This window comes from Diabrotica undecimpunctata, chromosome 4, assembly GCF_040954645.1.
Source record: "Diabrotica undecimpunctata isolate CICGRU chromosome 4, icDiaUnde3, whole genome shotgun sequence".
NCBI classification, from domain to species: domain Eukaryota; kingdom Metazoa; phylum Arthropoda; class Insecta; order Coleoptera; family Chrysomelidae; genus Diabrotica; species Diabrotica undecimpunctata.
The window spans coordinates 98014060-98037233 of NC_092806.1; the positions used below are offsets into that span (position 1 = coordinate 98014060).

At 32.3% G+C, this 23174-nt stretch overlaps 1 protein-coding gene across 2 annotated transcripts in view; it reads right to left on the reverse strand.

Moving 5' to 3' along the window:
• Window positions 1-1073: 1073 nt before the first annotated feature.
• LOC140439821 (uncharacterized) overlaps window positions 1074-23174 on the reverse strand; it is a 376019-nt gene continuing 353918 nt past the window's right edge. For both annotated transcript variants that reach the window (XM_072529974.1, XM_072529973.1), the window contains exon 6: window positions 1074-15116. In XM_072529974.1, the coding sequence (XP_072386075.1) occupies window positions 14836-15116 (281 nt within the window). In that variant the 3' untranslated portion in view covers window positions 1074-14835. The remainder of the gene's footprint in view (window positions 15117-23174) is intronic.

Sequence of the window (23174 nt, forward strand, 5' to 3'; positions counted from 1 at the left end):
TCGCGTAACCAAAGTTCTTCCTGACCTTGGCGGTTTCGGATATTTATTTGTAGTGCATTAATCCCTAAACAACGACTTTGACAGCCCAGAACCATATTTTTTAACCACCAGTCAAATAATGGCCAATTTTATCCCGTAAATCTCATATAGCTGAGTTTTTAGGGTTTTTACACAACTTCTAATATCTTTCATCAAGTTTCAATAATTAACATTAATGAAAACTGCCATTTGATCAGTGGGGTACCTGGAGGACCCCATGTAGTATTTTACGTTACATGTTTGGATATGTATTTCTATTTAATTTTTGGCGCTAATTAACGCTTTTAAGTACTGTTATAAACTTATTGAACGATCTAGTACATACGAGACTCATTTTTGACATATTTCTTCCATGGTTCTATTATAAGCTGGCACTGCCGTCAGCTTGTTCCGGCACTCCGTCTGAAGTAAAGAGTTTAAAAGATTTTATACGTTAACTGTACATAAATATCCAAACGTTACCGAAAACCCGTAACAGAAGCTGAGCTTTTAGGAAATAATAAATAATTTGAGTAACTTTGACAGTGATGATCTAAGTGATAAGGAAACTCATGATGGCGATCGAGATCCTGATTTTGTGCTACAAGAGGACAGTTCAGCAGAAATTTAAGACCATATTAACGTAGATGTTATAAGAAGAACGAAGACGAGCCGGCTGAAAATACGATAGTAAATAGTGAAGTTGGACAAGAGACAAAAGGAGTACTTATAGAGGAGGAAGTTATAAAAAGCAATAAAATTAATACTGCAAAATCTGGACGTATGTGGAGCTGTGACTCTCCTATTCTATCTCGACGTTCTTCGAAAAATGTTGTTACTACCAAACCAGGGTTTGGTAAAATATTTGAGATTTTTAATATTTTCTCGACTCATGACATGAAGGTAAGTATCTGTGAACATATCAACCAGTAAGCAACTCGCATATATCGAATTTACAATAAAAAAAATCCGGAGAAACAGAACAGATGGGACGACATTGATATTAAATGTCGATGTCGATGCATTTGTCGGAGTTTTAACTATAGCGGGAGCTCTACGTTGTAAAAAACATAACGTTTCAGAAATGTGGAGTACAGATAAATCAATTCGTCGTAACATATTCACAACACAATTTTCTCAATAAGCTCAAAGTGTGCAAAGTATGGTGTTAAGATTTGGGCTCTAGCATACGTGGAAACAACATACCTGCATAATTTGCAACTTTACACAGGCAAGCAACTAGGAGCACAACCTACAAGCATCCGAGAAAAATCAAGATTTCAGAGTAGTAACAGATTTAGTGTCTCCTTTATATGGCACTGGTCGAGAAGTTACTACAGATAATTTCTTTACGTTCCTAGCCTTCGCCGAATTTCTCCTGGTCCGAAATCTGATCCTTATGGAAACTGTTCACGAAAACAAGCCAGATACTCCAATGAAACAGTTCTAGAAACCGAGATGTTTTCTAGTCTAAATTTGCCTTTTCATAAAAAGTTGCCAAGGTATCTTATGTGCCAAAGAAAAACAAACTGGTCCATATCCTGTCTACGCAACTTCGGGATAAGTCTACTTCTCATAAAGAAAAACCAGAAATGATATTACCATAAAATTTCAACACAGGGGTAGTTCACAATGCCAATAATATGATTCAGGAATAAACGTGTGCTAGACGCACTTCTTCCTGGCCTTATCGACATTTTATAACCCTTCTTGCTACTATTGTCTTAAACAGTTTCGTCATATATGTAGCTAATAATCGAGGTTTCTTATCAAGGAAACAATTTCTTTAAACACTCGGCGAGCAGTTAGCTATACCCAACATGCAACAGAGACTGGCAGATTTAAAGACAAATTCTAGCATTTACAGAGCAATCATTGCATTCGGATTAAATACTCCAGAGCAACAAAATCAACGAGAAAGGTGCAATTTTTGTCCTTGTTCACTTAATAAAAAGAGATCTAAATGTGCTAACTGCAAAAAAATTATCTGTTTAAACCACAAAAGCAGTGTCAAACATATTAAGTGTGATTCGCATTGTACTGAAGACAATAATTAATTGTCCTATTTTAATCTTTTGATTTTTTTTTTGTTTTACTTTTTGTATTTTAATAAATTTCCCAGGTATACATAAGAAAGTTTTTTATTTATTTCATCCTTAAAACATAATATTATATTTACTTAGTAAAAATTTTAAGTTTCCATAAAAAAATAATGGAGTCTCTAAAGGACCCCCGTAGTACTTTACGTATAATAATAACAAAATTAATAACAAATAATTTAATAACAAAATTAAACATCTTTATTTAAGGATTAAGCACCGAGCGGGAAAGTACTCCATTACAGCCCAGTATCAAAGTAGCTTATTAAGGTGCTAAGTACTGGGGTAACCTATAGACGCGAGACGAAAAACGAAACAAAATGGTAATTATATTTTAGAACGCGTTTCTCTAAACATTTTTGTCTTTTCTTTGGGAAAATTTTGTCGTAAATCTTACGTTAATAATGTCTTCTACTTTTACCGTTCGAATCGACTCAGACGCTTGATTTATGGAAAGCTCTGATACTTGGTATTAGTTGCATCATTGACTGGTTTAACTCTGGCGGATATTGCTTTTATTGGTAATTCCTAATATTAAAATGACCTTTTCCCTAATACTTCTACGTAATGTTTTCTTTAATAAGATTGTAACGATGCTATGATCGTTTAACAGTTCGAACCGTGGGAGTGTCAATATTTGCGCATCCACTTCTACAACCTGACGGTGTAGTGGGATTCAAACGGCTATTTAAGGCGTGTGAATAGCGGAATTAGACAGTCTTGCAGCTAGCGCTCTAGGCTCCCTGACTCGCCGGTGTACTGAACCAGCGAGACATTCTGGACAGAGATAGTTCCGTATTGAGGATCATACTCTGTCCCTAATCAAGCGGAACCCATCGGTATTGCGTATTGAGCATTACCGTGGATCTGCACAGAACCAACCGGGACAGAGATTTCCGTATTGAGGATCATACTCTGTCCTTGGCCAAGCGGAACCCGTCGGCATTGTGTATTGAACATTGCCGTGGGTCTGCACAGCTAAATATTTTGTTTGCGAGCATATTCGGAGCTTTCGCTGAATTGAAGCGAAAGCGAGTATATTAGTAGTACTAATTAGTTTCTTTTCTTTTATAGACGTTTGCCGGAGAATTTATTCATCGCGGGACCCAGACGGAAACGTAGAATTCATTTTATTTTTGTTTTATAAGTATATAACGTAGAATTCCTTTTTTTTTTAGTTTTTATTTATTGTATATATATACTTAATAGATTTATTTTTATTTCAAACCTGTGTTTTACTGAGTCTGTCGTCCCGAAAGAGCTACCAATCACAAACTGGCGCCCGAGCAAAAATTAATAAAATGCCGACAGATAAAGACACAGACTCAGTAACAGGTACGTCGTGGATAAACCGACTTTGCAAAGAGGAATTGCAGAGCGAGGCCGAAAAATACGGCCTAGATCCCAAGGGAACCGTCGACGAATTGAGAGCACGACTCAGAACCTATTTTAAAAATCGCGAGGAAGCTACAGGAACAATCCCAAAAGAAAAAACTTCCAAGGGAACAGAATCCGACACACTGGCCCAGGAAATTTCGGGCATTCGAAGACAATTACAGGAGTTAGCAATAACGAAACAAATGGGGCAACCAGAATTGCTAAATCAAGTACGAAAGTGGAACACACACTTCGACAAGAAACATTCGGATGCAATAGAATTCTTAGAGAGGATAGACGAATTAAGCTTGGCCTACGAGATTGATAAACAAGATCTGCTAAAAGCATTACCAGAATTATTAGGAGACCACGCTTTGTTATGGTACAGAAACAATAACAAAAATTGGAAGTCATGGACAGATTTCAGCGAAGATTTTAAAAAAGCTTTCTATCCCAGGGGATATTTGGTACAACTAGAAGAGCAAATCCGAAACAGAAAACAGAGACAAAACGAACCAGTAGATAGATATATCACGGAAATTCAAACATTAATCAGACGAGAAGGATCTTTTTCCAGAAACCAAGAACTTGAAAGGATATACAAAAATTTGTTACCAGAATATAAGCTTTACGCTCGCCGCCGGGATTTCGGAAACTTAGCCGAATTACAAGATTTAGCCCAAGAATACGAAGCTGTAGAAGACGAAAAGACCCGAGCAAATCAGATTTGCCGTGGAAACTGGAGACGCACGGACCAAGCAGAGTACGATGCGAAAACGGCATGCTTTAGATGCAAGATGCCAGGTCACAGCCGTAAAAACTGCAAAAACCCATGGAAAAAGTTTTGTTCGCGTTGCGGCAGAGAAGGGGTTTACAGCAGCGACTGCTGTTTCAGGCGTCAGGGAAACGAATTACAGACTGGAGAAACAAGGAGTCGTCCCAGTCTGTAAAACAAGATTCGACTCCATTCGTTTTCGCCGTTACACAGCCAGCAAGCAATGACATTCGACTGTTCGCATCACTAAAAATAGGGCAAAGAACATACAGAGCGCTCATCGAGCGTTAAATTAAACTTTGGTAAACACGCAAACAATGTTTTATTTACTGTAGCACTAAAAATGGATTACCCCCGAAAATTCCTTAAAGGCACCATTTCAACATTCAGCTGTTCTATACCGTATACGGTATAGGTTATTTGCTCTACATTGATTTTCTTTTATCTATCCCTACACCCTATGGGTAGAAAGGAATTAAATCACATTTAAAGTGACATCCATATTTGAATAAAGTCTAAATATTGCCTACATGTTGCCGTGAACAACCAGAAAATGTATTTTTTAAAATTAATGAATAATAAAATGTCTAGATTTTTAATTATTGATATAATATATGCCTTTGGTACAGAAATTAATTACAATCTTTGTAGACTTTAGGTTTAAATATATTGCTGACACCTTTAATATTTTGCTGGCTCCCTTAAAATTTCTTGTACTTCCATATTACAGTATCATGTGAGTACAATGTGAGTCCTTAGGTGACTGTATAAGTTACTGGATATTTATGCCATTGATTTTCGTTAATGAAATGTAACAGCCCGAACCTTAATCTAATTTCATGCTACAACCCTAAAAGACACTTTAGAGGTTCTAGACTCCAACTCTCCAACCACAAGTGAGTAGTACGGGAAGAGATTGAGCAGTAAAAGAGGAGTATTTCCCAAAAAACCAATTGAATTTTATTCTCCACCACTTCGACCGATTCACTGTAAATGTTCTAATTAGGCTTAGTGGACGATCCACAATGCAATAACGTCACATTTCACCAATTATGTAATTAGATTGGTTTTGATTAAGGGCACTAGTGTATGCGCTACGTGTATGTGCTCATCTCATGCATTCATTCAATCCGACGATATGTTTAAATGAAAACATATAACACCTTTTGATGTTCCAATTAGTGTATTATAATAAGACTAATACCCTTACAGACGTAACCATCATTCCGTTTTACTATTAATTAGCTTAACGACCAAGAGACTATAATCTGTTGTTTGAACATGTTATAAATTATTAATAACCAACAGATGCGTAGGGCCACCTGCGGTATAATTACAATTTGTACTATGTAAATTGCATGAAGGCATATTCTCGATATACATTTAAGTAAAATTTCAGTAAGTACGCATAAAATGATATACACTTTGTGATATCAATACATATAGAAACAATAATATTATTTGTTTGTTTATTTAACATATTTTAAAATAGAAATGTTCGTCTAAATTGATCATTTTCTTAAAATTCGGTAAAAGTGTTAATTGGTAAAAAGAGAAATAACTAAAAGTGTACCGTTTTAAAATCACTGGTTATTATCAATATCTGGAAATTCGAAAGAATATTCTGTCTTAAAATAAAGGTGTATTTTGAAATATGCAATTGCACATATTTATTATTGTTTATTTATTGTTAATTTACACAAATACAAATTTAAAAATAGCGTCGTTGGCATATTGCACAATTTAAAAAAAAAATTACTTTATAAATTTTCTTTTTCATATGAACATGAATACATTTTTATGTCGTACTAGTTCATTATCGTGTTTTTATTGCCCAGTTAATAACTACATAATAGGTTATTACATTATGTTCCGCACAAGCGTAAAGACAAAAAAAAAACTTGATAATTTCTTAATAACATTAAATTAATATTATTAAGGTTACAAAGTATGGAACTAAATTGTTATAACTACATAACCTTATTTAGTAGAATTCACATACAACTGGCAATTCTAGGAAGATCCGGTGATCACTTTTTTACTTTGTGACATTTTCTCTTTTTAGGTTTGACCGCTGCCGTTCATTCATTATATGTTTCACCCAAACGACGGTATTGCTCACTCTTCTATAAAAAATTTTCTGAATTTTAAAAAATATTTAGATTGTAAATACGATAACAAACGAGTATGATCTAAAAGTTTGTAGGTACGCACCGTGGGCATTAATAGATATGTATACCCTCAGGCGACTTACAAAAACTCGGGCCCGAGGCCCTCGTGTTTGTAAGACAGTCGCTTTCGGACATAAATATCTACCTAATGCCGTTGGTATATAAATAATTATTATGTGATTTTATGCAGATTCATCGATTTTGTTTTAACGTTGGTAATTTTTGGTGAAGTTTTAGTTATATTTTCAAATAATGCCCAAATAGTTTAATGTCAAAGATGTTTTACTCTAACGACGCTTTGTCAAAATTTATCTAATTAACAATAAAGGCTGATCGCATTTTCTAATATGTAATACTAATATTTTATTTATTTAATTTTTTTTTTCTGAAATAAGTCATTTATCTCCATATTATTCTGAAACTGTTTCTCTGTGGAATTTCCCCTTTTATGAAATATACTTTAAAGGGAATATAACAAAATTTATAAAATCAATACTGATATTTCGGTTATTTAGAGATTAATTATTTAATGAATTACAACTGTAATTTTAGAATATTGGGTCAAGTTTGACTAACCTTGCAATCGATGCATATATCAAACTAAGCTAATTATTATTTACGTAGGCTAGTTTGCCAGGTATGTCATAACAGCGTAAGGTTTGTTGAAAAATATAGATATAAAAATAATAGTCCCTAAAAAAAAGATCAAAAGAAAAATAGACATACATAAATATTAAATAAATAAATAATAATTAGAAAGAGACTGCAAATTAATTATCACTGACTTGAATAAATGGACAGATTGAAATAGTATATTGAGGAACTGTTTAATAATAAAACACACGATACGAGCAATAAGTTTAACAAAGACCAAAATAGCATCGGAACCAGATAAAATACCAAATGAAATAAAGAAGCTTTTATGCTCTTAAATCTTATACGACATTCGAGAATGAAAATTATATAAATAAAATGTTGAAGTTAATGTTGACTCTTCTACATGATGTCGAAGGTTAATATCTTGGTGTATAGATAATCCCTACCGACAAGTTAGGTAGATAGATTTCGTTACAAAGTTGTTTTGGAGTAGATGGCAAAAAGTTGAAGAATTTGCCAGACCAGTTAAAAATTGCAAACTGTAATATTTTAATCATGTTATGAGTTACCTAAAGAGGTGCAATGTACTCCATTTAATAATACAAGGCAAGATAGACAGAAAAAAAGGGCCAGGTCGAAGGAAAACGACACGGCTTAGAAACATGAGGAACTGGTTTAGCACTTTGACTGCGAATGAATCCCATGTGAGCCGCATCGTTCCTGTGTCAGATGCGCGTGACTCGCTGGTGAGCCATAAGCTTGTTCAAAATACACGTTAGCATTTCAACAGCATTAGAGGTACGTGTTTGTGAATCTGTGAATAACCTACCTAAAACTAGTAGCCGTTTTATATTTTTTTTTTAACTAAATATGGATAATGATGTGGTAGGTCCATCATCACCAAAAAAATGTAAAATACCTTTAACTGAAGAAGAACTTTTAAATATAGTGAAGAATTACGATAATGATGATGATTATTCAGATTTTGATATATGTGGTCGGGACTGCGGTTGGGGTGAATCGAATTCGAAAGAGCATACAGATGATAAGGAAAGTAATACAGATTTTTATGGTACTTTGTTACAAAAAAAATGGTATAGGTGCAAATGATGATATATCCATTCAAGAGTCGGAGGTCACAAATGATGTTATTGATGGTATTTTGCAGTGGTCCGATATAAGGGGCAAAAGAAAAAGTTCCAGTTGACTAAAAAAAAGCAACTTCTACAAACAATTCCAGGCAATAAGGAACCTATCGATTTTTTTAAATTTATTGTTGATGATGAACTAGTAAATTTATTTGTTGAGAAAAATAATCGCTATAGTAAAGAGTTTTTTTATTCGGAAGGAATTACTAAGGAGTCCAGAACTACACGATGGAAACCTATTAAATTCGAAGAAATATTGACTTTCTTAGCACTAGTGTTGCACACAGGAACAATAAAGTTAAATAAAATGCTTCGCTGAGCACATGAGTCGTGACAGAGTTCTATTAATCATGATATATGTCTACATTTTACCAATAATGACCAAGAACATTCTACAGATCATCTGATAAGAATTAAACCAATCATAAATTTTCTTCACAGAAAGATGGCATTTATTATCCCCGAAAAAATGTGCTTTGGATGAGTCAATGGTCCTATGGCGTGGGCGTCTGATTTTTCGCCAGTATATTTAAAACAAACTCCATAAATACGGAATAAAGTTATACATGTTAACTGAACCAAACGGTTTAATTTTAAAAACTTTGGTGTATACTGAAGCAGGCGACAATATGGGAGGGACAGGTCATACAAGTAAAGTGGTTTAGTATCTATTGGAAGACTATCTAAATTCTGGACATAGTGTTTACATGGAAAACTTTTATAATTCATATGAGTTAGCTTAATGTCAAACTAAAAGAAAATCCGAGACGAGTAATAGCACAAAAATTAAAGAAAGGTGAAACAGTTACGGCCTACTCTGATAACATATTGGTAAGAAATGGAAAGACAAAAGGGACATTTTGTATATATCCAACGAATTTGGAAACGACATGATTGAATATAGAGACCAAAGACAATAAACGAAGAGCAAACCTGCTCTTATATTTAATTGCAATAAGCATATGGGAGGATTGACCGACAAGATCAACTGAGTTCCTACTACCCCTGTGACGTTGAGGTGGTATAAAAAATTAGGAATATAATTATTTCCTTCAACTAATGCTATTAAATTCACATTTGTTATACAATGAGTACTCAGGTCATAAAATGTCACTATATGATTTTCGATTATCGATTCTTACCTCGTTTTTACCAAATGAACAAAATAAAATTATTACAAACAACAAAGCACCACATATTATTACTAAAATTTCTGCATTAAGTCATGCCGGCAAAACACAAAAAACGTTGTGGGCAATGTTCAAAAAACAACTTACGAAAATAAACAATACATCATTGTGAAAACTGCCCGGAAAAACTTGAACTTTGTGTTGGCAAGTGCTTTACTGATTTTTATGCTTAGAGTCAAGTTTTTTATTTTGTTGTTATGCAAGTGTTATAATTTAGTTTGTTTGACGTTATGAATTTTTAGTTTTTTTAATTATAAAAAATATTTTTAAACTTTTTTGAATGGAAAACTGTGTTTTGTTGTGAAATTATAGATATCCTTATTTTTGTTGACTTTTGTTTATTTTTTGACAAAAATAAAAACCAAATTAGTAAGAGTCACATGAGCGCCAGTCAGCACATAGCAAGAAAATCTTACCAGGGTGTGCATGGCGCACATGTGAGTCGCAAGTCAAAAATTAGTTAGCATCCTGTATATATTATTTTAAATATTAACACAAACTCCACAAAACAAATATATAAGCAATATTTACAAAAATGCTTTTTTCATTATCCCTAAAAACTGTGCAGTCAAAGTCTTAACAGATCCTCTGCATACCTTATCCGAACTGTCGTAAAAAGATAAGTATAGTTAATTTAATAGTCAACACACGATAATCGGACATGGCACAGAAAGAAGCATAACAGAAAAAAATGTAATTAGACTTAAACTTAGATAGCATTAAATGTTGCTAACACCATACATCCAACTATGCTTGGTGTTGTTATTTTTAGCCGTTACTATCTATAGTGTGACTAGGGCATAAGCAACTAATTTATTAAAATAAATTTAAGATTTTATACATGGAAGTATAGTTCTTCGAATTATTGCTAATAATGAAACCAAAAACCACAATATGTAAAATAAATTTTTCTGTGATTTTGAAATAAAATTGGAAACAAAGAAAAGTTCTTAGTTACGTAGTTCTTCCTGAAATCAACTAAACTGGATATATTTCAGACGTTTGCTCAAAATCAGCTCAACTATATTTAGGATGAAAACTTTTGATTGAAAGATTACATTAAGTTTTCTTTGCTAAAGTTTCTCTTAGATTCTTGTTACAACTGTGATTAGCTTTTAGACAACTTTTAGAGTATTTACAAGGTAAGTCACTAATTTAATTATGTTGTTATTCGTCTTGCTCCAGAATAATTTCCGTTTTAACGAAAGTAACAAGCTTAAAATAAAATTCAATATACAAAAAACACGCTCTCAAAATATAAATTTCACAGTTACCGAAAGTACATATGTGGTACCTATCTGCAACCTAAAAGCACACTTTTATTGTTTCCATTTAGCATACAGTGTAAAAATATCTTCTATAAGTATTCTAATTCATCCACATAAATACCACGGCTAAGATATTAACACGGATATCAAAAATTCCTGATCATATCCCGATACAGTAAGTGTTCGAGATCACATTTTGTGATATTATTTAGAGTAATTTCTAGGGTTTTAAACTACATATAAATGATATATCTTCGATGTGTTATTAACTTCCTTCGTATTTTTTTAATCTCGAAGATACATAATTTGTAATTAAAAATAATATACACATTCATAAAAAGATTGGATCTCGATAGTAAGAGTTATTTATAAAAAGTTATAAGAGGACAAAATATATCAGTGGAAAAATTATACCAGCAATTTAAAAAAATGCATTCATGAGGCTGCAAATAAAGCTTTGGAATATAAAGACAAACATGAAACAAAAAATCAAGAACGGTGGTCGAAAAATATGCAAACGTTAGTAAACAAGAAGAAAACTACTTATCAGAAATGGATGTCAACGAGAAAGGAGGAAGATTACAAGATATATAAAAAATTAAATCGAGATGTAAAAAGAGAAGTAGCGAAAAGTAAAAATAAGATGTGGGATCGAAAATGTGCAGAGGTGGATAGGTATATGGGAGGAACAAGAGTTAGGCAAGCGTGGAAGGTGATAAAATCTCTCCGGAGGGAAGGAAAGGAAAAATCTAACTTACAGTTAATTTATCTGAAACAGTGGAAATACCATTATGATGTCTTACTGACAGAGGATAGATGGAAATTTTAAGAGATCGGAATGAAAGAAATATCAGAACATACACAAATAATTGAGATAACAACCGGAGAATTAGGCGATGCCCTCAAAAGATCGAAAAACGGTAAAGCAGCAGGACCTGGAGACATCCCAATTGAGTTAGTAAAGTATAGACCAAAAATATTACATGAGATGTTGGTTCAACTATTTAACAAATGCTTAAAAGGACAAAATATCCCTAATGATTGGAATGTTGGATATATCAGCTCAATATTCAAGAAACAGGATAAAAGCACATGCCCTAATTATAGGGGAATAACTGTTATCAGCTAAGTGGGGAGGTTGTACGGTCGAATATTAAAAGAAAGAATAGAATCAGAATACAAAGACATAGAAGAACAAAATGGATTTCGTGCAGAAAGATCGTGCACTGATGGTATATTCGTTTTGCAGCAGGTAATCGAAAAACGGAAGGCAAGGAATCTATCTACCCACCTATTGTTTGTAGATTTAGAGGAGGCATACGATACGGTACCTTTGAAAAAACTGTTTCAAACATTGACAAAAGTAGATCTCAGTAGAGAGTATGTGGATGATATCGCAAAAATATAGAAAAATGCAAGAAGTGTCGTTAAAGAAGGAAACTTTATATCTGAATCATTCCCAATAACAAAGGGATTTAAACAAGGAGGTTGTCTATCTCCGACCTTAATTAAAATATATATCCAATCATCGGTAGAGCAGTAAAGGAAACAAGTATCCGGAATTGGGAACAGATATAGGCGGTGCTAACTGTCTAACAACTTTATTTTTCGCAGATGATCAGGTAGTCGTAGCGAATGATGAGGAAGACATGGACTACATGTTTAGAAAACTAAAGAAAGAATATGAAAAATGGGGCCTTATTATGAATAGGTCAAAGACAGAGTATCTTAAATAGAAGATGATAAAGAAGATCCAGAGTTAGAAATTAGAAACAAAAACATATACAATGAATAGAAATATCTCGGATCTATAATATCTGAAGAAGGCACTACCAAAAGAGACATCGAAAACAGAACGCAGCAGGAAAAAAAAAGCGGTAAACATTCTAAACTCTCTACTATGGTCTAAAGACATTAAACAAGAAACAAAATTGACAATCTATCAAACCTTGCTAGAGCCTATTATGACTTATGGGGCAGAAGTTTGGCAGATCACGAAAAAAGATAAAAAAGAATAGAAATAGCAGAAATGGTTTTCTAAGAAGAGCGTGTGGTGTATCCAAAAAAGATTATATCAGGAGGACATTAGTGAGAATATTCCAGTTCGGGTTATGAAATGGAATGGATAGTCGAGAAGGACTATTTGCCATTAACATACTGATTCAAAGATGTCGTGATTTAAACTTTGACCTACACTTGTTTGACTACGAAAATATTCGATAAAGTAAGACATACAAAAATTATTCCAATATCTATAAATAAGCACATTGACAATCAAATTATAAGGACATATATTATATTGGTACCAGAGTGCCACAGTGGTGGACAACAGTCAAAATACATATTTGTATGGGAGTTAAACTGGAATACCTCGTAATATTGATACTTATAATACGGGGAAAGGTTAAAGAAAAAAGATCTGTAGGCTGGAGACTGAATTCTTGGTTGAAGAATCTATGTGATTAGTATCAATGTTGATCGATTGATCTGTTAAGAGCAGCAGATTTAAAACACAAATTAGCCATTATCATTACCAACCTCCGCCTTCGTAAGAAGACGGCACTCTATGGAGAGTAAATTAAATTTAAGATCAGATAGTTACTCTAATGCTACTATTACGATTGTGTTTAATGGTATTTTAAGACTAATCACATAATGTCATTGTTTTTCTGATAAACGGTTTTAACTTAATATTTAACGCTTGGAAGGTAAATAACTGTTATTAATGACATATACAAAAAACAACTCATAAAGTACACACACGTACACAAACTAGTTCTACATTAACTAAACCAATAAATTCCCAATAAATAAATTGAAAATCAGTCGCAAAATAAAAAGAAGATGTCCAAACAAGGAAACTCATATCTTTTTGACTGGAAAAACATGGAAATTGGTAAATAAATTCCAGCACATTCGCTATGAACACAAATTATGCACTCAAAAACAAATCCTAATTAGAGTAGTTTATAATTTTCGTAGTAAATTTTTGCACAATATTCTCAAATAACCTTTAAATTGACAATCAGAAATCATAAATATCATTTACTTAAGAACTCAATGCACAAAATACTGATTTAGAAATACAAAAATAGCAATATTCTACAGCTGTTGTTTATTCATAACAAAATGTGTGAGCAATTTAAAACAGTTTCAGACTAATATGATATTATCAGTACCGTATCAAAAAATAATAAATAAATAAATAAAAAAACCAAAAAGAGGCAAACAATCAAAAACCTGCTGTTTAAGGAAATAAGAATTATTTTTTCGATTTTTTTTTGTTCTTGGCGTGGACAATTGTCATTCAGCCAGTCGCAATCAGTATGAGCTTTATTATCTAATTTAAATATGCATAAAAATATTTAAAGAATTAGTGAAAGATGGTTTTACACAACGAGCCTTTAGCAATAATTATTTCCCCTAGTTTTATAAAATTCCAAAAATTTTAAAACTAGGTCACTTTTAGTTATCCATGTACATACATATTTTTAATTACTTGTCTGTTTTTTATGATATAAACCTCTCTAAAACTAAATGAACACCCGATAGGTGGAATGGTACCTATTACCATATAAACGACCATATTGTAAATGTAATGAAAAAATTGATATGTATTTGATACATATAATACCTATTTTAACATTAAAGCATCAGGTCTATATTAAAACCTGCAGAAAATACGTAGTGCAAAAAGTAGAATGAAATAAAACAACTTTTATTATCGTGGAACATTATGTATAAAGAATTACAGTTCTTTCAAAATATTCCGGTTTTACACTATTTTAGAGTGCATTTGGTTAAAAAAATTCCAGTGTGTAAAATTTTTTATTTGTTAACATTGGCCAAAAACAATTTATTTTTTTTTTGGATTCTATAATTTTTTTACTTTTTTAAATTTATCGAATTATTGTTTGCTTTTTATATCCGCTACTGTATATATTGTATGACATACATACATACATGACATCTTTTAGGCTTCAAAAATGTTGTGCCCAATTTTAACATTTTATGCTATCGGTAATATATTATATAAAACTCTTTTGAGAGAGTTGTACTTCCTTTTTGTTTAACTATCTGGAAGAGATTATCTATCTTTAATTTTGTAATACAGTATTTTCAGCAGCTTCTTTAAAAACCTGCGCCTTAAAAAGTTACCGAGAAATAGCGGTAATATATAATTACCAACCGTTTAAACTTCCGTACTGTGCGTCTGTATCCTAACTTTTTTCTGACTACCGTTCCTCGTCATGGTTGGTGATGTTCCAGAGAAACCTGGATTCTGGATACCAAGCCCTTCTTTAGGCTTCGGCTTTTTAAGGCTAGACCGCAAAGGCGATCTAGTAATGGACGACCCTATAGTTGATCCGTTCGTCGAGGCAACAGTTGTGGAAGTCGTGTTCATGGAAGCCATGCTGCCATTCGAGGCGTAAGGTCTGCCACTGGCGTCTGTCATGGATATGCCACTATTACCTGTAATATAAATGAAAAGTTTATTTTTAAATGGTTTATATAATATAACTGTATAAAGAGATGGGCTCATTTACCAAAATTGTTTAATAAGAAGATCTATATAAAGAAAACGAGCTAAAAGAATTGCTAATGAAACAATAAAATATACACACTAGGAAGAAAAACGCCGAAGCAAACGAGATTATAAAAAATGTAAAGTACACCTTATACAATAGTTAAAAATTATATTTAACACTCTCTTAAAATTATCAAGTATACTCGAATAAAAGAAGTCAATAATGGTTAGGTGGCTAGGTACTTGCTTACCAAGTCAGACGGCCCGGGTTGGATCCCGACAGACACCAACATTTTTTTAATTTCTAATTTAACAGAGCCGCCACCATGTTGCGGAAAGCACGTAAAGCTATCGGTTCTGGCTACATGAGTAGTCGTTAACACTAAAACCGTATCCAGAAGGTTACATAAATGGAAGGTGTTCAATAAGCCAATTGACTGCAGTATTACTGGTAATAACAACAAACGGCAAAAAAGAACAGAGTAAAAAATACAGTAAAAAATAAGCACTCATAAGGGATGGTTGCTAAAAAATTAAAATAATATAATTAAGTAGCCTACTTATATTCCTAAAACTTCGAAAAAACCTTCGACATATACATGAGAAACAAATCGGAATTAAAATTAGAAACATAAACAATTCAGTGGAGTAAAGTGAATTCATTAAGCCCACTAATATTTAATTAAGTATTGGACGACTTGACAAAATATGTAAAAAAAATGATACTAAATGGATAATCTTAACTAAATTTCTTTAAATAATTATTTTATTTTAGTTTCTTTTGATTTTATTTATTTGTTAATCTTTTATTTTGTATTTCTATTTTTTTGCAAAAAAGCTGGCGCTCAACTAAATATTCTATTTAATTATTATTCTTTTTTTTTAAGTTTTCATTTATTTCGGTTTTATTTTCATTTGTTCTTTGTATATCCACCCTATTTACACCCCGTATTTCAACTAGCTGCTACTAAGTTAATTGTTTGTTGGCAATTCCGAATTCTGAGTTCCGTCTGTCAATGATCGCTTCAAAAGAAAGTGTTTCCTTTTATATATTTCAAGTATAATTATATTTCATCAACCCATTTTTTTTGTCTAATCTTCTTTTGGTGTGAGTACTTCTAATATAATTGGTTCTAAATTCGCAATTGATAGGACTGAAAACGTTCTGAAAATTTATGTCCATTAATGATAATGTTGATTATTTTGTCGGGTCTTGACACTCTCATCACTACTAAGTTCTCGGGAAGAACCGCGTTGAGAATTTAAATTCGACATTTCGGCACCCATTTTGGAACCACTATCAAGAGGGAAATGGTTCCACTCGAGTTCGGGTTCTCAATTTGCCTACTCCTCAGTGGCAAATGACGGTCGTTCTTACCTTGCATAGCTGCCTTTATAGCCTTAGTATGCGTGGAAACGACATGCACGGAAACGGTCTGAGCGGGATCGGTTATGACCAGGGGTCGCTGAAACAGCGGTTGCCATGTGGACAACAGTCTTTTAGCGTCATCGCGCGTGTTTAAGCTGTTGGGGCGTTTTTCAATTTCGATGGCTTTACGAATAATTCTCGATTTTAAGGAGCGACTGGGGACGATGGTTTTTGCCTTTTCGAAATCTATTTTATGACCTATCTGTATATGATAGGCTAGGGCTGAAGTAGTATCGGAATGTTTTACACATATACATATAGAACCCAACTCATTTTGCACATATATTCTTAACTTTTCTATTTATTTCGACAAAATTTTTGAACTTCGCAATTTCACAAAATACAAACGCGTCCCAAATGATTCCACCACCTATCTAGGGCAATCGACCGAATTCATCATAAAAAAGGCTACTCTACTTCCAGACGTCAACAAATCTCTTATACCAAGAGAAAACCATCCCGAATGATTTATAAATTCATGCTGTAGAAAACATACAATAGATACTGCCAATCAGGATCCTGTTAAAACATTAACCGAAAAAGTCCCAATAGAGAACCCCAATAGCCGAAATGTAAAAGGACAAAACAGGAGTTACTAAAACCCATTGCACTATGAGGTATAAAAATACGGTTTCAGGATTTTCCTACTATTAAAATTGTTTGTAAGAGGTTTATAACAGTAGATAAGTAGAAAAGGTATTAGTAAGAAATATTTGCATAAATTGTTTAGAATAATAAAGTTGGGTAAATTGTTTTCTAGGCAGCCGAAACACTAGATTTCGATTTTGGTTATTTCGGAAGAAATGAGAAGACAGAAAAATAGGAGTGGCTAAACGAAGGGCCAAACGAGGGACCAAAATGTGTCTTTTCTTGGAGTATTTTAATTGGTCAAGAACGAGATTTTCAGGAAGTGATAGGAAACGATATGGAGATTTGGATTTGGAAAAAGAAACACAAGTCGGAAGCTCCGTACGAATTTAGAAAGAGAAAAGTGTTTTTGGCATATTCGTAAAATTTTAAATAAAAATATTGTTGTTTTCCTGCCGGTGATAAAAAGTAAGTAGTGAATAAAAAATTGTTAAGTTTTGCGGTAGCAGTCAAGCAGAGATCTCCAAAGCTTACAATTGTAAGTTTTTTTAAATATTAATTATTCACACAGCTATCTTTCATAGACGTCAACATGGTATAATAATCAGAAAAATGTAATCATCATTATATTGGGAATTTTAGAATTATATTGATTAAATAACCAAAAACATTTGTTATTATTAATAATATAAAGTATATGAAATAGCTCTTTGTCTAATGTTCCATAAAATAATAATTTTAATTAAATATATTAGACAATTGTACGCAACTGATAGGGAATACTTCAAATTTTTTGACAGTTCAGCGTGTGGTAAATTTGTGTTGCCGCTTTTTTAGAGTAAGAATTTTGTTTATGTTTTGATTTCTTACACAATTTGATCATAATATATTATTTATTATTAAATTGTATTTATAAATACATATAAAATTTAGATTAATAGCGTTAAAAACTAATTATTGTTGTGTATTGTGATTGTGCTATGCCAAAACAAGTAAAAATAGACTGTAGAAAGCTGATAAGCTTTGATATAAGATAAATTATTTTGAACAAGAAATGATGGCGGGACGTTTTTATTATTAATGCTCTAAAAGTGGTAAGTTTAAAATTTAGAATATATAATTTTGTATTAAAATGTTTTCTTATGTATTTTAGTGTGTTGCAGTAATCTTAAAACTAAGTGTATTTACTGTTAATATAATGGTTTGACAAATAGTTGACATTTTAAAAATTCCTTACTTACTAACTATTCTGATGTTTTAGCAACGCTGTGGGGTTCTGACGTCGAATATTATCTTGAATGACGTGCACGTATTTTTATATGAAAAATACTATATGTCTTTCTTGAGAGGACAAAGATAGAATTGGGAAAAGAGAAACTGAACAAGGAGAAGTTGGCGCCTAAGAAGAAGCAGTTTTACATTTTTTGGTTTTATTCCTTTGCATTTATCTTCATTACAGTAAAAATATGTCACAAATGTGTGAAAAAGTTATAAGATGTCAAATAATAAATACAGCTTTTTTGTTTGATATTCCATGAACTTTAAAAGAGTAATATTTTTTTACAAAAATATGAGATAAAATAAAAAAAAATTTTAATAGTGTTCTATAAACATAAATAAGTGAAATAAAACAAATTGAAGAATTAACTGACATCACAAGATCAGAAAAACAAAAACATGTCTCATTACAGTGCAAATAAATGTTTAAAATATGCAAAAAAATTTATTTTATAATTTTAGTCCCATTAACTACTAATGGTTATTCGTAGACTGGGGCAAATATGCAAAATGCATATATTGAATATTTTTCATATATGGACCGCGTTATGTAATAGCGGATTAAGTGCCAAAATTTAGTTTTGAGGAAAATGGGTTTAAAGATTTTAAATTTGTTTTTCGTTCTATTTCTAAATTATAGTACTGACAAGTTGTATATTTTGATAGAGTATTGCAAATATAAAAAACTCTAACATGTTTTTTAAATTTTTTAAAAATAATTTATATTTTAAAAGTCGTTAATTATTTTTTAAGATATGTATGATTTAAGATCGTAATACCGGATTAAAAGACATATTTGGCGCTTAATCTGATATTTCAAAATAAAAAATACGTGTTATAATACCATTTTATTAAATTCTTAGCTTTAATACATATAAAAAGTTATATCGTTTACAGAAAATACTATGATAGGTCTTCAATATCGAAGTCTAATGATCCATTAAAGCCGTCAATATCATTTTGAATGACTTCATTTCCTACGATATTCTTTATTTTTAAAGAAATGTTCTAAGGCTTTAGCTTACCCACTATATGTGATTATGTCCTTATCATTCACCACACATATTTTGCCTCCTATATGTAACACCTATTTTTAAAAAAGGGAACAAATTGAATCCTAATAACTATCATCCTATCAGCTAACATCTATAATATCTAAGATAATGTAATCTATTATTGCTGAGACAATTTCTGATTTTCTGCAAAATGAACTGGTTATACCAGAACAGCAGCATGGTTTTGTCAAAGGATGTTCTACAATGACAATGACTTCTCTGGTGTGTCAATGAATGGTCAAACACATTAGACAGAAAAGCCCCGGTAGATATTATTTACCTCGATTTTGCTAAAGCTTTTGATCGAGTTCCAAAGCGAAGACTATTACATAAATTGGAACACCTTGGTATCCGTGGTCAATTACTGAGATGGATCGACGCGTATTTAACCGATAGAAAGTTTTGTGTTAGAGTTGGGGACTCTTTCTCAGTTAAGAGAACCGTTTTAAGTGGGATACCGCAAGGATCAGTTTTGGGCCCACTTTTATTCATAGCATACTCAAGTGATCTACAATTTCACATTAAATGCAGCAAAGCTTTCTATGCAGACGACACGAAGCTATTTTTCGATCCCTCCGTAAATTTCCAGTTACTACAAGATGACCTTGATTGCATATCGGAATGGTGCTCTACTTGGATGCTGCCTCTTAGTGTGGACAAATGTGTGGTTCTTCACATGGGTAAAAATAATCCGTGTCTTTCTTACTCTATTAATGGGCGCGTGTTAAAAACAGTGAAATCACATAATGATCTAGGTGTTATAATTAATAACAATCTAAGTTGGTCGGAACATATTTTGCATATTTCTAAAAAAGCTAACAGTAAATTATATCTACTAAATAAAACGTTTGCGAAAGTATCATTTATGAGCTCAGTTCATCTGTATATGTTTATACTAGACAATGACAATTGTCTTCGTGGACACAAACTTAAGTTTAAAAAGGAAACTTTTTTAACAACAACTAGACAATTTTTTCTCTGTAATTAAGTGTTCTCGATATGGAATAGCCTTCCGACTGAGATCATAGATGCTCTATTAATATTTTCAAAAATAAACTGGATGACCATCTGCTCCATAGTTGAACATTTAAATTGTACTAAACACTTGCTATTACCTATCTTTTTGTTAATTGATTTAGTTAGTTAGTGCTTAATATGTAACTATTGTAATGTAACCATTTAATTGCATACTATATAACATTGTATTCACATGGGCATATGGGTTTTGCGACCCCTGCTCAAATTTATTGTATAATAATAATAATATTTTCGTAGAATTGTTTGGCATCCAATGGAATAAGCTCCATTAACGACATTATGTCATTAAGCATTGGAATAGAGACAGGTTTCCCATTAAGCCACAAAATTTGCAGTCTGGAGGAATATAAAAATTCTGTAGTCCTGGTTGCATTTCTTATGACTCTTTTACTTAAGTCTACTTCTTGCAAATTTCCAACCGTGATTTTTGCTGAAATATTTTTTCCATGAGAAGTATTTCTTTAGTTTGAAGCCAGTTAATGGAATTCTAATTTATATCTTCCTTTTTATTTACAATATGTTTTAAAATATCGCAAACTCCTTTGAACTCTCCTTTTTTTACCATTTGAACCATTAATTTGTTTCGTTTTCTGCAATTTTTGATAACGTTTTTATAATCGTCTGGAGTATACAACCGATTTTAGAGCTTTAATGCTGACTCTATGTCCCCAAATTCGGAGTCATTGGGCATAAAACTGTGTCCTGATACTAGAAAGCGCATCGTTATTTTTTTTTAAAGAAGGTATAAGCTCAAGCCTAGATTTTAAAAGCATTACAGTTTTAATAGCATTACAATTTTAATATTGCCGTTTTGTTCTTTGCAACTGTCAGTTACTTGAGGTGTTAGGTTCTCTTGCAAATATTTTACTAAAACAGAACCTACCTCTTGCGCTCCTTTTCCTGCTGTGCCTTCGACCCAAACATAGCAATGGCCTCGCCCAGTTTTTTCTGAATGTACACCGCAGTTATAAAGCCACGGCTGCCTTTTGTAAAATACAATGTTTGTTGGAATGCGTGGTAGAGGTAGGGTTTTTTCCAAATCAAAAGTCAATACCTCCAGATTTTCTTCATTTTTAGCTTTTTGGAGATCTGAATTCATAAGATTTCTAGCTGCTTTTGCTTCATCTTGATGAGTATCTCTTATCCTCTCAAATTCTTTTTTCTCTTGCTTAGATGTAGAGCTTAGGATTTTAACTGCAAAGTTATTGCATTTATTGCATGTGTCCTTTTTAAGTCGTTTCCTTTGCAAATTAACTCTGTCATAAAATATGCGTTTATAGGAAGAAAAAGAAACACTATCCTGATTTTCTTCTTTATACAAGTTAAACATTATATCTAGGGTTACATCACTGTTTAAAAAAAGTAGTTCACTTTGGATTCTACAATAATGCGACCTATATTTTGAAAATTTGCTGATGTAATCAATAATTCTTTGTTTTTGATCTTCAGGCATTTTTCGATGGGTAGCTGTCTTTTCTCCTCTATGATCTTTAATGACTTATGTTGAACTTTTTTTAAATATCGGTCAACTCTTGCCGAGGATATTCTTAAAGTTTGAATAAACATTTTTAAACATACTACTTTACCAGCTAGGTGGAATTTTCTTGTGTGGGTTCTTTTAGTAGATAGTTTTACTCTTTTTCTTTTTAGTGGCACAACTACGACTGAAGATGATACATAGAGGCATTTAGCTTGATAGTTATTAAGTGCCCAAAATCTGTTTAATTCTTGTTGCCTTTAGGAAGGAACATAGGAAGAAGGAAAGTGTCCTGGTTGAAGAATTTAAGGGACTGGTTCACATGTACCTAGTTCTATAGAACTCTTCAGAGCAGCAGTAGATAGAGTAAAGATAGTGATGATGATATTTAACCTCCAATTAGGAGACGGCACTTAAAGAAGAAGATGTATTAAATGGACTCACTGTATAAATGTTATTATATAATACGTACCTCTGGCTCTGGTAATAAATTTTCATTCTTTTCAAAGGAAAAAGAACCTGCACTATTTTCTATAACTGTACACATCAGTTTGTAACTTCTACAATTTTTATTCATTAGGCTTAGATTATTCATTTGGTGGAATAATATAAATCTAACTTAATTTTATTATGCACGTATAACCTGGCAAAAAAATGACAATACTATTATCGCTAGTTGGTTGACGACTGTTGCACAATGCCCAATGATCCATTAAGTGCTTGAACTTTGTTTTAAAATAACGAATTATCCGACAAACGATGTCGCGTAATTCGATCTCTTAAAAGCTAGACAATAAATAATATGTTGTTTTGTAATAAAGAATTAACCGACTATTTGTGGTGCTTATTTCGTTATTACACTTAATAGAAGACAAGGATTTTTGTTTTTGACAATGGATTATTTACTAATATTGGCGCTTGATTTGATATTCCAAGTTTTGTTGTAAGAGTTTTTAATTCTGTAAAATCAACTTGGCTTTTAATTCGATATTACAAATCTTAATGTGAGATTTTTCTTAATAAAATAACCAATGTCGCTTAATACAGGCTCTTAAACACCACTTTATTTTGTACTTTTTTTAAAAAAAACATAATTTTATACATAGATTTGCACCCTATCTGCTAGATGGTACTATTA